Source organism: Magnolia sinica, chromosome 6 (assembly GCF_029962835.1).
Source record: "Magnolia sinica isolate HGM2019 chromosome 6, MsV1, whole genome shotgun sequence".
Classification (NCBI taxonomy): domain Eukaryota; kingdom Viridiplantae; phylum Streptophyta; class Magnoliopsida; order Magnoliales; family Magnoliaceae; genus Magnolia; species Magnolia sinica.
In genome coordinates, this window is record NC_080578.1 from 27,205,326 (window position 1) to 27,217,533 (window position 12,208).

General features: G+C 40.4%; 1 protein-coding gene across 1 annotated transcript; it reads right to left on the reverse strand.

Annotated features, from left to right (window-relative positions):
- Positions 1–2,918: 2,918 nt before the first annotated feature.
- On the reverse strand, positions 2,919–5,403 carry LOC131248596 (EIN3-binding F-box protein 2-like). Its single transcript, XM_058248941.1, has 2 exons — positions 5,171–5,403; positions 2,919–5,045 (listed from the first exon to the last, which is right to left on the reverse strand). The coding sequence occupies exons 1-2, from the start codon at positions 5,193–5,195 to the stop codon at positions 3,253–3,255; spliced, it is 1,818 nt and encodes a 605-aa protein (XP_058104924.1). The 5' UTR covers positions 5,196–5,403; the 3' UTR covers positions 2,919–3,252.
- Between the last annotated feature and the right edge of the window lie 6,805 nt (positions 5,404–12,208).

The window sequence follows — 12,208 nt, forward strand, 5'->3', positions numbered from 1 at the left end:
GTGCAGGTTAGGTCATACGGACCTGTATGAAGGTTAAAAACAAATATCAACTTGATCCAAAACTTTTATAGCCCCGAGAAGTTTTTAATGGTGACAGTTCAATAAACACTGTATGGCCCCCTTGATATTTTCATCTACCTCAGTTTTGGGTAAAGAGCATAAAATTATCTTGAAAAATGGATGGACGGCATGGATGAGACAAATTCAACATGTTTGAGTCCACATGGCACCGACCACTGGCCATTGCCAAGTGGCAGGGGACTAGCCATCTGTTTCGGACGCGGCTTTCCCACGAAAGCCTTACACATGAAGTTCGGGGGCCACGGTGATGTTTTTCAGGCATTTCGTGTGCTCGTTTCAGTTTATGAGCGGGATCCAAGACTTAGTGGGCCCTGCAAAAGGAAAAGGTAGTCAGAAAATTCCTAAAGTTTAAACCTTTCTGCGTTCGTCAGTGGTGTTTGCATGCCATTCATACCGTTAATAACATCATTCTTTCTGGGATGAACTGAAAACACAGATATCAACATGATTAAAAACTTATGTGGCCCTACGGATATTTCAATTGTAAATGTTTAATTATTACGTGTTCGGACCACCTGAGCATTGGATACAGTTCATTTTTGACCTCATATCTTAAAATGAACTCACAAAATAGATGGACGGAAGGGATTTCTCACAAACATCAGCCCTGAACGGATTGGCTACTCCCTCCGCCACGAGGCACCAGCCTAGTAGCTGGTGGTGGGTGTTATGTGGGCCCACCATAATGTATGTGTTTCATCCATTTTTCGGTATCATTTTAAATCTTGATCCAAAAATGAGAGGGATAAAAATCTCAGGTGGACTACACCATAGGAAAACAATGGTGATTGGATATCCACTGTTAAAATCCTCCTGAGGCCCACTGTACTGTTTATTTGACATCCAATACGTTGATTAGGTCATACAGGCTCAGATGAAGGGGGAAAAAAAAACAAAGATCAGCTTGATCCAACACTTTTATAGCCCCTAAAAGGTTTTTAATGGTTGACGTTCATTCAACACTGTTTCCTATAAGGTGGTCCATTTGATACTGGGATATACCTCATTTTTTATTTCATTCCATAAAATGATATGGAAAAATAGATAGATGGCATGGATGATACACATACATCATGGTGAGGCCCACATAGCACCAACCATCAGTCATTGGCTGGTGGCAGGGAGTAGCCAATCCATTTCCGTCTCAAACGCTCCTCAAGCTCAAGAGTTTACAAACCGTTCAAAGGAAATAAAAGTTACATGGCCCACAATGATGTATTTATCATATCTACACCGTTCATCCATTTGGTGAGATCATTTTATATCTTGATTTGAAAAATGAGTAATTTAAAACTCAAGTGGACCACACCCCAAATAGCAGTGGGGACAATGATTCTCATCATTAAAACATTAGCCTGGTGTAACGTTTACTTACCATCCATTCTGTTCATAACGTCACACGGACCTGGATGAAGAGAAAAAAAACATGTATCATATTGATCCAAAATTTTGGTGACCCCAAAAGGGTTTCAATGGTAGGCGTTCAATCCCTCACTGTTTTTTTACATTGTGGTCCACTTGATGTTTGGATCTGTCTTATTTTTCAAATCAAGACTTACGACTAACTCACCAAGTGGACGGACGGTTTTGATATAACTTATGCTTCACGATGGGACCCACAGAACTTAGTAAGGTCAACTCACAAAGTTAGGTTGCTGGTGCGTGATACATCAGCCGATTAGCTTCCGTACTTCACACTGGGCGGAGCCAAAGATAAGACGGTCCAGTTAGGGCTTCATGGAGCCCACCACGATATATGTTATTTATCCGCTCCGTTCATCCATTCCTAAACTTTATTTTAGGAACTATCCCGGAAAGGAGGCAAATTGAAGCACTGACTGGGACACAACGTATCAATGGTAGACACTCACTATCTATTATTTCCTCTGGTATGGTTCACATGGGCCTCCGATCTACGTACTTTATTCTTTTTCTCATGCCATACAATGAGCTTTTAAAACGAATCGAAGGCTAAAATTTAAAAGATATATTGTGGTGGGTGTTATACTCCACTTTTTCTACTAATGCAGTTATTATAAGGTAATTACTATGCCGCGGGCTTATTGTTACCGTCAGGGAAAACACTATACAGCCGTCTGCGTTAGTCATATTTTTGGTAGCCATATGTCATGATTAGTTTATAGTAGCTTTGTCCATGGGATGGGATGTGAAGCGATATAGCTAAGAAATATGCTGAAAGAGCTGAAGCAATGGTAGGAAGAATATGTTACGTGGACAACAAGTTGGTAATTGAGATTGTCAAAAATCCAATACAATATGAATGGAGCAAACACATTAATACAGGGTATTATTTCCTAAGAGATCAAGTGAAGCAAAAATCAGTAAAATTAAAGTATTGTCATACCACTGAACAAGTGGCGGACATCTTTATCAAAGTATTACTGACTGATACATTCAAGAAACTTAAATCATTGCTTAGAATAGAGCCTGTTTTGATTTGAAGGAAAGTATTGAAGTTGCAAACCAAAACTCATTTTTCAGCAATAGCTGGTGACCGTTGAGCTCCCAATGCATAGCATTGGTTCTAAGGAGATGTTTTGGAGGATGAAAAGCCTATGTAGGTTTTTAGGAATATTAAATGATGGAAGCACCTAGTAGGGGTACTGTAGCCATTTCAAAGTTGATGCAAATGTCTATATAAATGTGTTGTGTATCTGATTACAACAAGTGTGAAGCAGCAGTGAAATAGTTTCAAAATCTAAAGAAAGAGTTTCTCTTTGTTTTGCTATCTTTCTTCCTTCCTACTATAAAATTAGATTTTCTAAGTTGTCTGGAGGCTTTGTAAAGCCAATAAATTTAGTTTGTACAGCCAACAGTATCCAGACAATCATTCAAACTATAATTTGAAATTTACATTCCCCCAAGGAAAAAATGACCGAATTGTTTACAACAAAACTCTCAACATAGAAGTTAAACTTCCCAGCGAGATATGCAACACTAAGGTACCAAAAACATACTGACACACCAGCTTAGGCCATCAATACAGACGCCAATGTGCTTACATAGCTCATCCAAAAAAGAAAAAGAAAAAGGAGCAACACGAACCTGATTGATTTGCATACACCCAATTGAAGGAAATGAGAATGTGCAAAATCCCTCAGGAAAGAAGAAGAAAAAAGAGACATTTACATAATTTAGATGTTCTAACTTCTAATACAACACATCACACCACCAAAGAGTCTCCTTGACCGAATCAATGGCCCTCTTGCTAAGCTGAGGACATTGCTTTAGATTCAGGTCCACCAAACTCCCACACATCATCTCAAGAAAACCCAAGCTGTTGTCCGTAATCCCAGTACAACCAGCTAGAGAGAGCACTTCGATGCACTGATATTTTGATTTTGCAAGGCAAAATACCCCATCATCACTGATGCCACAGCTAGAAAGGTCCAATTCCCTCAAACAAAGGCAAAACTCAGCAATCATTTCCAAACTCCTGTCACTCAATCCATCACAACCATCCAATCTCAATGAACTTAGCCTCTCTCCAAATGCACTTGTGATGGCCAAAACACTCCTATCTGTAACACCCAAACACCCACTTAAATCCACACTCACCAAAGCCTTATTTAGAGTCCCAAGTGATTTTAAGAGGCTGAGGATTCCTTTATCAGTGATAAAGCTCAACCCAATAAGCTCAAGGTGCTTAACCTGCACACATGCGCTTCCTAGCCATGACAGGAAAGAGTCTCCAACACCAACACAACTGTCTAGTGTTACAGACTCTAGAAGAGGACATTTTGGGAGAACTGCTCTTCTAGAACGTGCGTCTTCTTCTTCTTTCAATCCTCCACATTTCACCAATGACAGCACCCTCAGTCTCTTGTTGCAGTTCATGAAAACTTCCATTAGCCCAAGTGATGAAACATTGTTACATGCCACTAGCTTGAGACACTCGAGCAGTGCAGCTGATTCAGCCACCTCTTTCAGACCAGTATCAGTCAATGCCTGGCAGTTGCGGATTACCATCCACTTCAATCCGACAAACCCTTTTCCAATCGCCTTAAAGCCCATGTCATTCAAACCTGAGCAAGATCTCAATGAAAGGAACTCCACGTTCTCCAATCTTCCTATTGAGCAAAACCCAATTTCGCTAACACCCCAAACATTCTCTAGACACAAGCTTCTAAGAGATTTCCCATGCCGCCCTATTGCTTCAAGAACAGCGTCTGCTGCTCTTACAGAGATGAGCTTAAGCTTCGCCAACTTGGGCAAGCTTGAAAGAATCGAAACGATCCCTTCATCACCGATGAGCAGGCATTTTACCAGGGAAATCAATACGAGATTGGAAGAGTGCCTAGCTACAGCTTGAAGGGAACGGTTGGTAATTGACGGGCAAGAATCTAGATTCAAGGTTAATAGGTTCGGGCAGTTTTTCGTCACCGTTGCAAGGCCATTATCATCGATGGACGGAGAATTGACTATGTCGAGCTTTTCTAGCCATTTGCAACCTTTGGCAATTGAGGCAAGCCCCTCACTGCCCACCTTGAGACAGTCCCAGAGGGAAAGAGATTTTAGGGTTGGGAATGCTTGGGCTATGATTTTAAGGCCAAAATCAGTTATCCCATATGAAGGGTAGGTTGCCCTAATGCAAAGGTGGGTTAGCCCTTGGGAAGGGTATATTCCTACAGCTATTGCAGCTAGCCTTGTATCGCTGGCTTTCATGCCTTCCAAACACCTCGATGTTTTATTCTTCTCGGGCTTTTGAATGGAGTTGTTGGATTTGAACTCTGTGCTTCGCATGTTGGCTTGCAAGATGAGCCATTTTCTTGAGACGGCGGCACAAGAGCAACGGTCTTGGTGGGATGGGAGGAAGGAAAAGATCTCCACGATGCATTCGTCGGGAAGGTGGCTGATGAGATCTAGGCCGTTGGATTTTCCTGTAAGGGGATTGTTTTGCAATCTGGGTCTTTTCCTGGGCTGAAGAAAATCATCATCAGCACCTGCATGGATACAGAAAACAAATCATCTAATCAAAACGATTGTGCACATAATATGAAAAGGAGAGAGAGAGAGAGAGAGAGAGAGAGAGAGAGAGAGAGAGAGAGAGAGAGAGAGAGAGACTAACCGTGGTGCGCCATTGATAACAACATGAATCCAAGGAAGAGGTTGATTGTGAGAGAGAAAAAGAAGCAGTGAATGGTGTGAGCTCTCTCAAATAGAAAGGAAGGAGATCATCTGAAAGAAGCTGCAATCGTTGTATGGTATATGAAGATCACACGTCAAAGAGCCGCTTTATTTAGGAAGAGAGAGAGGAGGGTTGGAGGCGGGGAACATTGTATGAAAATGAAAGAGTCCCACGTTCATTCACCTACTCGAATCCATTACATTCACCTACTCGAATCGATTTCTATAATAGAATAGGACTTTCGTTATGCAACGTATCTGTCTGAGATAGAGATATCTCACGTAGCTAGCCCACCGAGCTTTCTGCGGGACATCTAATCTGTCCAGTGCGCCTCTCCAGGTCACGACCCGAGAAAAACTACCCGATTCAAAACTCATGTGGGTCGCATCACATGGAAGAAACAAGAGGGCATGCCAACTTTAGGTTTGTTTGTGGGACCCACACCCTATTCCATTGACCCGTTTATCATGTTCTACTCGCCGGGATGAAGGGACTTTCTAAAAATAAGCCTTACCCAAAACTCAAGCTGGCCACACCACAGTGATTTTACATTGTTCCCAACGGCAGCTCTCACTTGAGAATTAAATGGCTCTGATTTTTTAGCTATGTTGGAGTGTTAAATCCCAAGAGAAAGTGGTTGTTTGCACTACAAGAAAGTAGGCCTATAGCCTCAATTTTTTAGCCTCGGTTCAAAAAAAGGAGGCTAAATATGGTTTTTAGCCTCGGTTGTAAAGGAACTGAGGTTTAAAATTCACTTTTTGCCTCGGTTGATGAGAAACTGAGGCCAAAACTCTTCCATGTTGCCTCGGTTGGTGAGAAACTGAGGCTAAAAGTCTGTCATTTTGTCTCGGTTGGTGAGCAACTGAGGCCAAAAGTCCACCCTTTTGCCTCAATTGTTGAGAACTGAGGCCAAAAGTCTGTCATTTTGCCTCGGTTGGTGAGCAACTGAGGCCAAAAGTCTGCCCTTTTGTCTCGGTTGGTCAGCAACTGAGGCTAAAAGTCTGCCCTTTTGCCTCGGTTGTTGAGAACTGAGGCCAAAAGTCTGTCCTTTTGCCTCGGTTGATGAGAAATTGAGGCCAAAAGTCTGCCCTTTTACCTCGGTTGGTGAGAAATTGAAGCCAAAAGTCTGCCCTTTTGCCTCGGTTGGTGAGCAACCGAGGCTAAAAGTCTGCCTTTTTGCCTCGGTTGTTGAGAAACTGAGGCTAAAAGTCTGCCCTTTTGCCTCGGTTGGTGAGAAACTGAGGCCAAAAGTCTGCCATTTTGCCTCGATTGGTGAGTAACTGAGGCCAAAAGTCTGTCATTTTGCCTCGGTTGGTGAGCAACTGAGGTTAAAAGTTTGCCCTTTTGCCTCAATTGGTGAGAAACTAAGGCCAAAAGTCTACCATTTTGCCTCAGTTGGTGAGTAACTAAAGCTAAAAGTATGCCATTTTGCTTCGGTTATTGAAAACTGAGGCCAAAAGCATACCTTTTTGCCTCGGTTATTGAAAACTAAGGCCAAAAGTCTACCCTTTTTTCTGGCCAAAAGTCAGCAATCTTGCCTCGATTGGTGAGAAACTGAGGCCAAAAGTTTGCCCTTTTACCTCAGTTGGTGAGCAACCGAGGCTAAAAGTCTGCCCTTTTGCCTCGGTTGGTGAACAACTGAGGCCAAATGTCTACCCTTTTGCCTCGGTTGGTGAGTAACTAAGGCCAAAAGTCTATCATTTTGCCTCGGTTGGTTAGTAACCGAGGCTAAAAGCCTGTCCATCATTTTTGGAAACTCATTTATGGAAGTGGGCCGAAAAATTATTTCACGAAGACGTCCATCATTGAAGCCTTCTTGAGGCTACCGAACTCATCACGGTGGGCCACGGTAAGATTTCAAAGGTAAATGGTCCCATCATCACTAATCCATGTATTATGGCTCATTAGAGTATTGAATCAGCCTACTATTTTGGGTCCCATTCTAAAATAATATGTCATAAGAGATGGATGGAGCGGATGCCATGTCATGTTGGGCCCTACTGAGCTCTTTGCTTCATGGGCCGGCCAAGCCTCTTTGCCTCGGTTATTGAATACTGAGGCCAATATCACAAAGTAGCAAGGGTAATTTCGACTTTCTAAAGTTATAGTGACATTTTCGTTATTTCCGGTAAAGTCCAGCTACAAAAGCAAGCCGCCATTCCTCTCACTGGCTTTTCGGCCAAAAGGTCTCTCAGCGAGTCCAAGCGAGTCTCGTAAAACCCTCATTTCTCTTGATTTTTGCTCGGAAATCGCCATTTCTTTCTTCAGTTCCAACCATTTCGTCGATTGATGGCAAAAGGAGCTTCGGAATTCTCGTTTATCAGACGTGCAGGTCGGTATTGCTCTTGTTCCGGCATTTTCTCATTAAATCTCGTCGAAGATCGGATGTTCTAGCTCTCAATTTCGTTTTTCGTGATTTGTTTGGAATTTCTTTACTGTTTTCTGTTTTTTCTCGATCGAGAACCCTAGATCGTCTGGTTTAGAGAGGAATGTAGAGATTTTTCCTTTTTTTTTGTGGAATTCTGTCAGATTCCCATAAAGAAGACCTTTATGATTTCTTTGTTTGCAGATTTTGATTTTTTTCGCAAGTTTTCGAGCTGCTAGAAGACCTTATCATTCAGATCTAGATCCAAATCCATTCTCTCTCTCTCTCTCTCTCTCTCTCTCTCTCTCTCTCGATCGGAAGAAGGAGAGCTGCTAGAAGACCTCCTTATCATTCAGATCCAGATCCAGATCCAAATCTATTCAAGGTAAGCTCAATTCTTTTCATTTCGCTCCTTCCGCTCCTTTTCTCTCGATCTCAAATTTGATCAGATTAGAAGAATAGAGAAAGATCTGTTATGTATTATGTTTTTTAGGAGCATGCACTTCCTGCATACCACTTCCCTCTGCTAGCAGAAAATGATCCTCATTGGAGATGGATGTGATTCATCTTCAATTTAGATAATTTTGCATTTGGGAGCGGTTGTGGATAACTAGCTATAGCATGATAGGAGTGATCTATTTTTAATTAACCTTGTAGATCTTAGATTTATCTGTCTTCCCAGCTGTTTTTTTCCCCCGTTTTCTTCCTAGAGTTGTGCCAAATTTCTAGTTGTTGTGCTGCTCTGCAAATTGAAATCTTCCATTTCCTTACTGTTTTGACTCTGTTTTTTGGTGATATGTTTTATTTTTGTATTATTTTTGTCTGTTTCTTTATCTATCTATCTATACATACAAACACACCTACCCAACTCATGCCATGCATAAATATACATGATACAGACACATTTTGGTGATGTGATTTATTTTTGTATTATTTGTCTAATCTTCAGAACATTAGGACTGTCGAGCTTGATGGGAAGACAATCAAGCTACAGATTGTGAGTAATTTGGGAATATCCATTTGAATTTCTGCTATTTGTATGATTTTATTTCACTCTTGAATGTTTAAGTTATTGGGTTTTCTTGATGCCAATATATTTGCTTTGGTAAATCTAACTAAATTCCAATGGATGTTGTCCTTTTCGTCTTTCTTTTTTTTGTAAAAAATTTTAGTAGGTAAGTTGGGATCGAACTCTGGCTCCAAGAGTTGATCTTTATATTCATGTATATGGGCATATCTTATCACTTCTTACTCATTAGTTGTTTGCTCTTATCATTTTTGGTACTTTGTCCAAGATAGGATGCCGGTTCAAATTGCAGGTAAGGCTTCGTTTGGATGGATTTTCCTAGAAAATTATCTGGGGGAACGCATGGGGCCCACAGTGCCACATGAGAATCCCTTTGTTATGCAAATAATGGGAAATTCTAAGTACTTGGAAGCCTGTATGCTCAAGAAAATTTTCATGGGAATCTCCATCTATGTGAAACCTAATGCAAGTCTGCTGTCCATGCCAATAATTTGATTTTGTGTGATGGATTAGTTGAATGGCTGCTGATTTTTAATAAACATAACAGTCCTGTTTGAAGCTACTGATGATGTCAATGCAATGGAGTGGAAGAAGCTGAGTTCTAAAGAACTCGGGATCACGACGTCGATGATTGCAAAGCCGACAAGATTAGTTCTCAATGGACTTAGGAAAAAAGGTATTGCATTTTTCTAGCATTTTATTTTCAGTCATGTTTTGAATGAATGTAATCAAGGATGTGGTGGAGATTTACAATTTTAAGCAATGAAGTACTGAGGACTTCGATATACATGTAGTAGCATTGAATTCGCAATTATCATAATGATGGGTTGGGCCCACTTTTATGTGATCCACTGTTCATTTGGTGGGCCACATCATGCATGCGCCATGCTCTAAGGATTCTCTCTCCATGGATGTTCTTAACTATCTGATTGACAGATCATTTTAATGTTAAAGGTAGAGCATTGTGTGATACCTCCATAATGTTGGGTTTTGCACATGGATACGTTAATCAAAGACAGGTAATTATGCATATGCTGACATATTGGGCTCTTCCAGAAAAAGAGGCTCTTCCAACAAGTGTACTAGTGAATTGGGTAGCAATGAATTTAAATTTCTTTTAATTGTTCTGAATGATATAAATATATGCTGTTTCAAATAAAAAACTCTTCCAAGTCCATGTTGTTTCTTGATAAGGCATCGGGTTTGAATTTAGTCTTTCATTGTGTTTTGATTTTCTGAATCATTGACTTCAGTGTTTGTAGTATCTTCATATCATCCTCCTTGCATTTCTAAAGGCTTTTGGTGCAGGATATGACGTTTACCTTGTTGGAGGCTGTGTGCGGGATCTCATTTTGAAACGAACTCCAAAAGACTTTGTTCTTTTTCGATATGGTAGCTATAGTTGGTGCAATAAATGACCTGATGAGATACTTGCGCAAATGCTTCCTATGCTCCATTGAATTACCAAAATTGGGAGATGCCATAAATGAGCAAAGGGTTGCTCTGCATTCTTCTCTAGAGAAGTGCCTTGTACGGCTAGCAAATAAGGTGTGTTAATCCTCTCTACTCTCCATATAGAGATGCTAATGCTACCTCATTCAAGTCTTCGCTTCTATAAAGTTGGTCATTTAATTTCTGTATCTAGAGAAGTACCTATCACCACATGCATCAACTGTGAACTACCGCCATTAGCAACAAGATGGGTTGTTGCACATGTGGCACATTGCAAATGCACAATGCTTTAAGATGGATGGTGGCACATGTTGCATGTGTGGCACATTGGCACATAAGAAATGGACAGTTGCAAACGTGGGCACTTGGAGATGGCTGTTGGCACATGTGGCTATGGGGAAGTTTGTGGAAAGGGTTGTTTCCTCTCCTTTTCCCCAATTTCATGGAAATTATGTTTCGTAAGTATGAGCAAGGAAATGAAAATGGTGCACTTTCCAGGAATTGGAGGGAAATGGAAATGGCGTTTACAAGTAATTTACAAATAACAAACGATATTCCAGCATATCCAAACAGGCCCTTAGAAACTCGCACTATCGGATTCGTTAGTTCTGAGATGATTTTTGTAGTTGGCATAAATTTGGATTATGGAAGTTGTATTCAATCTTTTAGAAGTTAATTCATTCTGGTTCTAAACTGTGTATCGATTTAGAAGTTCTACAAGAAAAAAAAATGTGGTAAATGGTCTTAATATTAGCTATCCATATATTAATGTGAGAACCGGAGATTTATATAATCAAAGATGATGTTGTTTGGACTACATTATTGGAAATATAACTTTGTTTGCAAGCTCAAACAGCATATGCGTATCCACATCCCTATTATGCCGGCATGATGGCAGCTTACGGTGGACAAGCTCCAGTACGTCACTCATCTACAATGCCATGTTTTAATATTATTTTCTATCATTTCCTCCAGTTCTAGACCTATACAGACTTGTGCCATTGATCATGAAATTGGTGCTTTGTTTTTAATATGAATTTGGTGTTTCTTCACTCATGACTGGTTTCAGATCCCCCCTCATTTGTTCGGGATGCAGCAAGCTGGGGTGCCATTGCCATCAGATGCAATTGAAGAGCCTGTGTATGTCAATGCAAAGCAATTAATATCATGGTATCTTGCGGCGTCGACAGTTGCGTGCAAAAGCTGAATCAGAAAATAAATCACTCAAGAACAGAAAGGTACATTTCCTGTACAAACTTCTCCTGTTTTGTGAGTTCCTTATAAAGAGCAATGCTGTTTCCGATTGGTCCATCTTTAAGCGCCAAAAACCTGTCTTCTACATGCCGACATGTAACACATCTAAGATCATCCACTTTGAGATGTAGTCATAGGAGGTCACGCTCTATAGCTAAAGACAACCATTCAAAGATCTTTATAGTTACAAAAGACCATCCCTAAACCATTTTCTAATAAAAGGCACCTCTCGGAAACCAAAAGTTGTTTTTTTTTTCCTCAAACCAAACCTTTAGTGGTCAAACAAAGATAAAAGAGAAAAACAGTTTTTGTCTTGATTTCCTCAATCTTTGATGGATGAAGGGCAGTTTTGATATTGTCAGTGATCAACAGAGTAGGTTTCGGAGGACTCTCAATACCAATCTGTACCCAGCTAATATGTTTGTGTATGTTTTCCTTTCCTTGGAATCCATTTATACATCTGTTGCCTTAAAAAAAAAAAAAAAAAAAAAAAAAACTTGGATTAAGGGATTTCAATACCAACCTCTAACCAGCTTTAAATTGTGGGACAGGAGTCACAGGACTATGATGATGATTTTTTGCTTTTTGGTTAGAACAATCGGTTGGATACAAATTAAGGGTACGATCACAGAGGACCTGGACTATCAACAACCACAGGATATGTAGTATACTCTAGGTTTCAGTTTGTGCAACTGATACCCATGTTTCAGTGATCCAAATCATGGATATGTCATTGGCAGTTTCAAGTTATTTTTTAAAAATCTTTTTCTTTTCTTTTGTTTTTGTTGATTAGCAGGTAAGCAAGGTTCAAATCTGAGACCTCAATGTTGAAATGCACCCTGTCTACCATTGATCTACTGGCTCAAATTCTTGCAGTTTT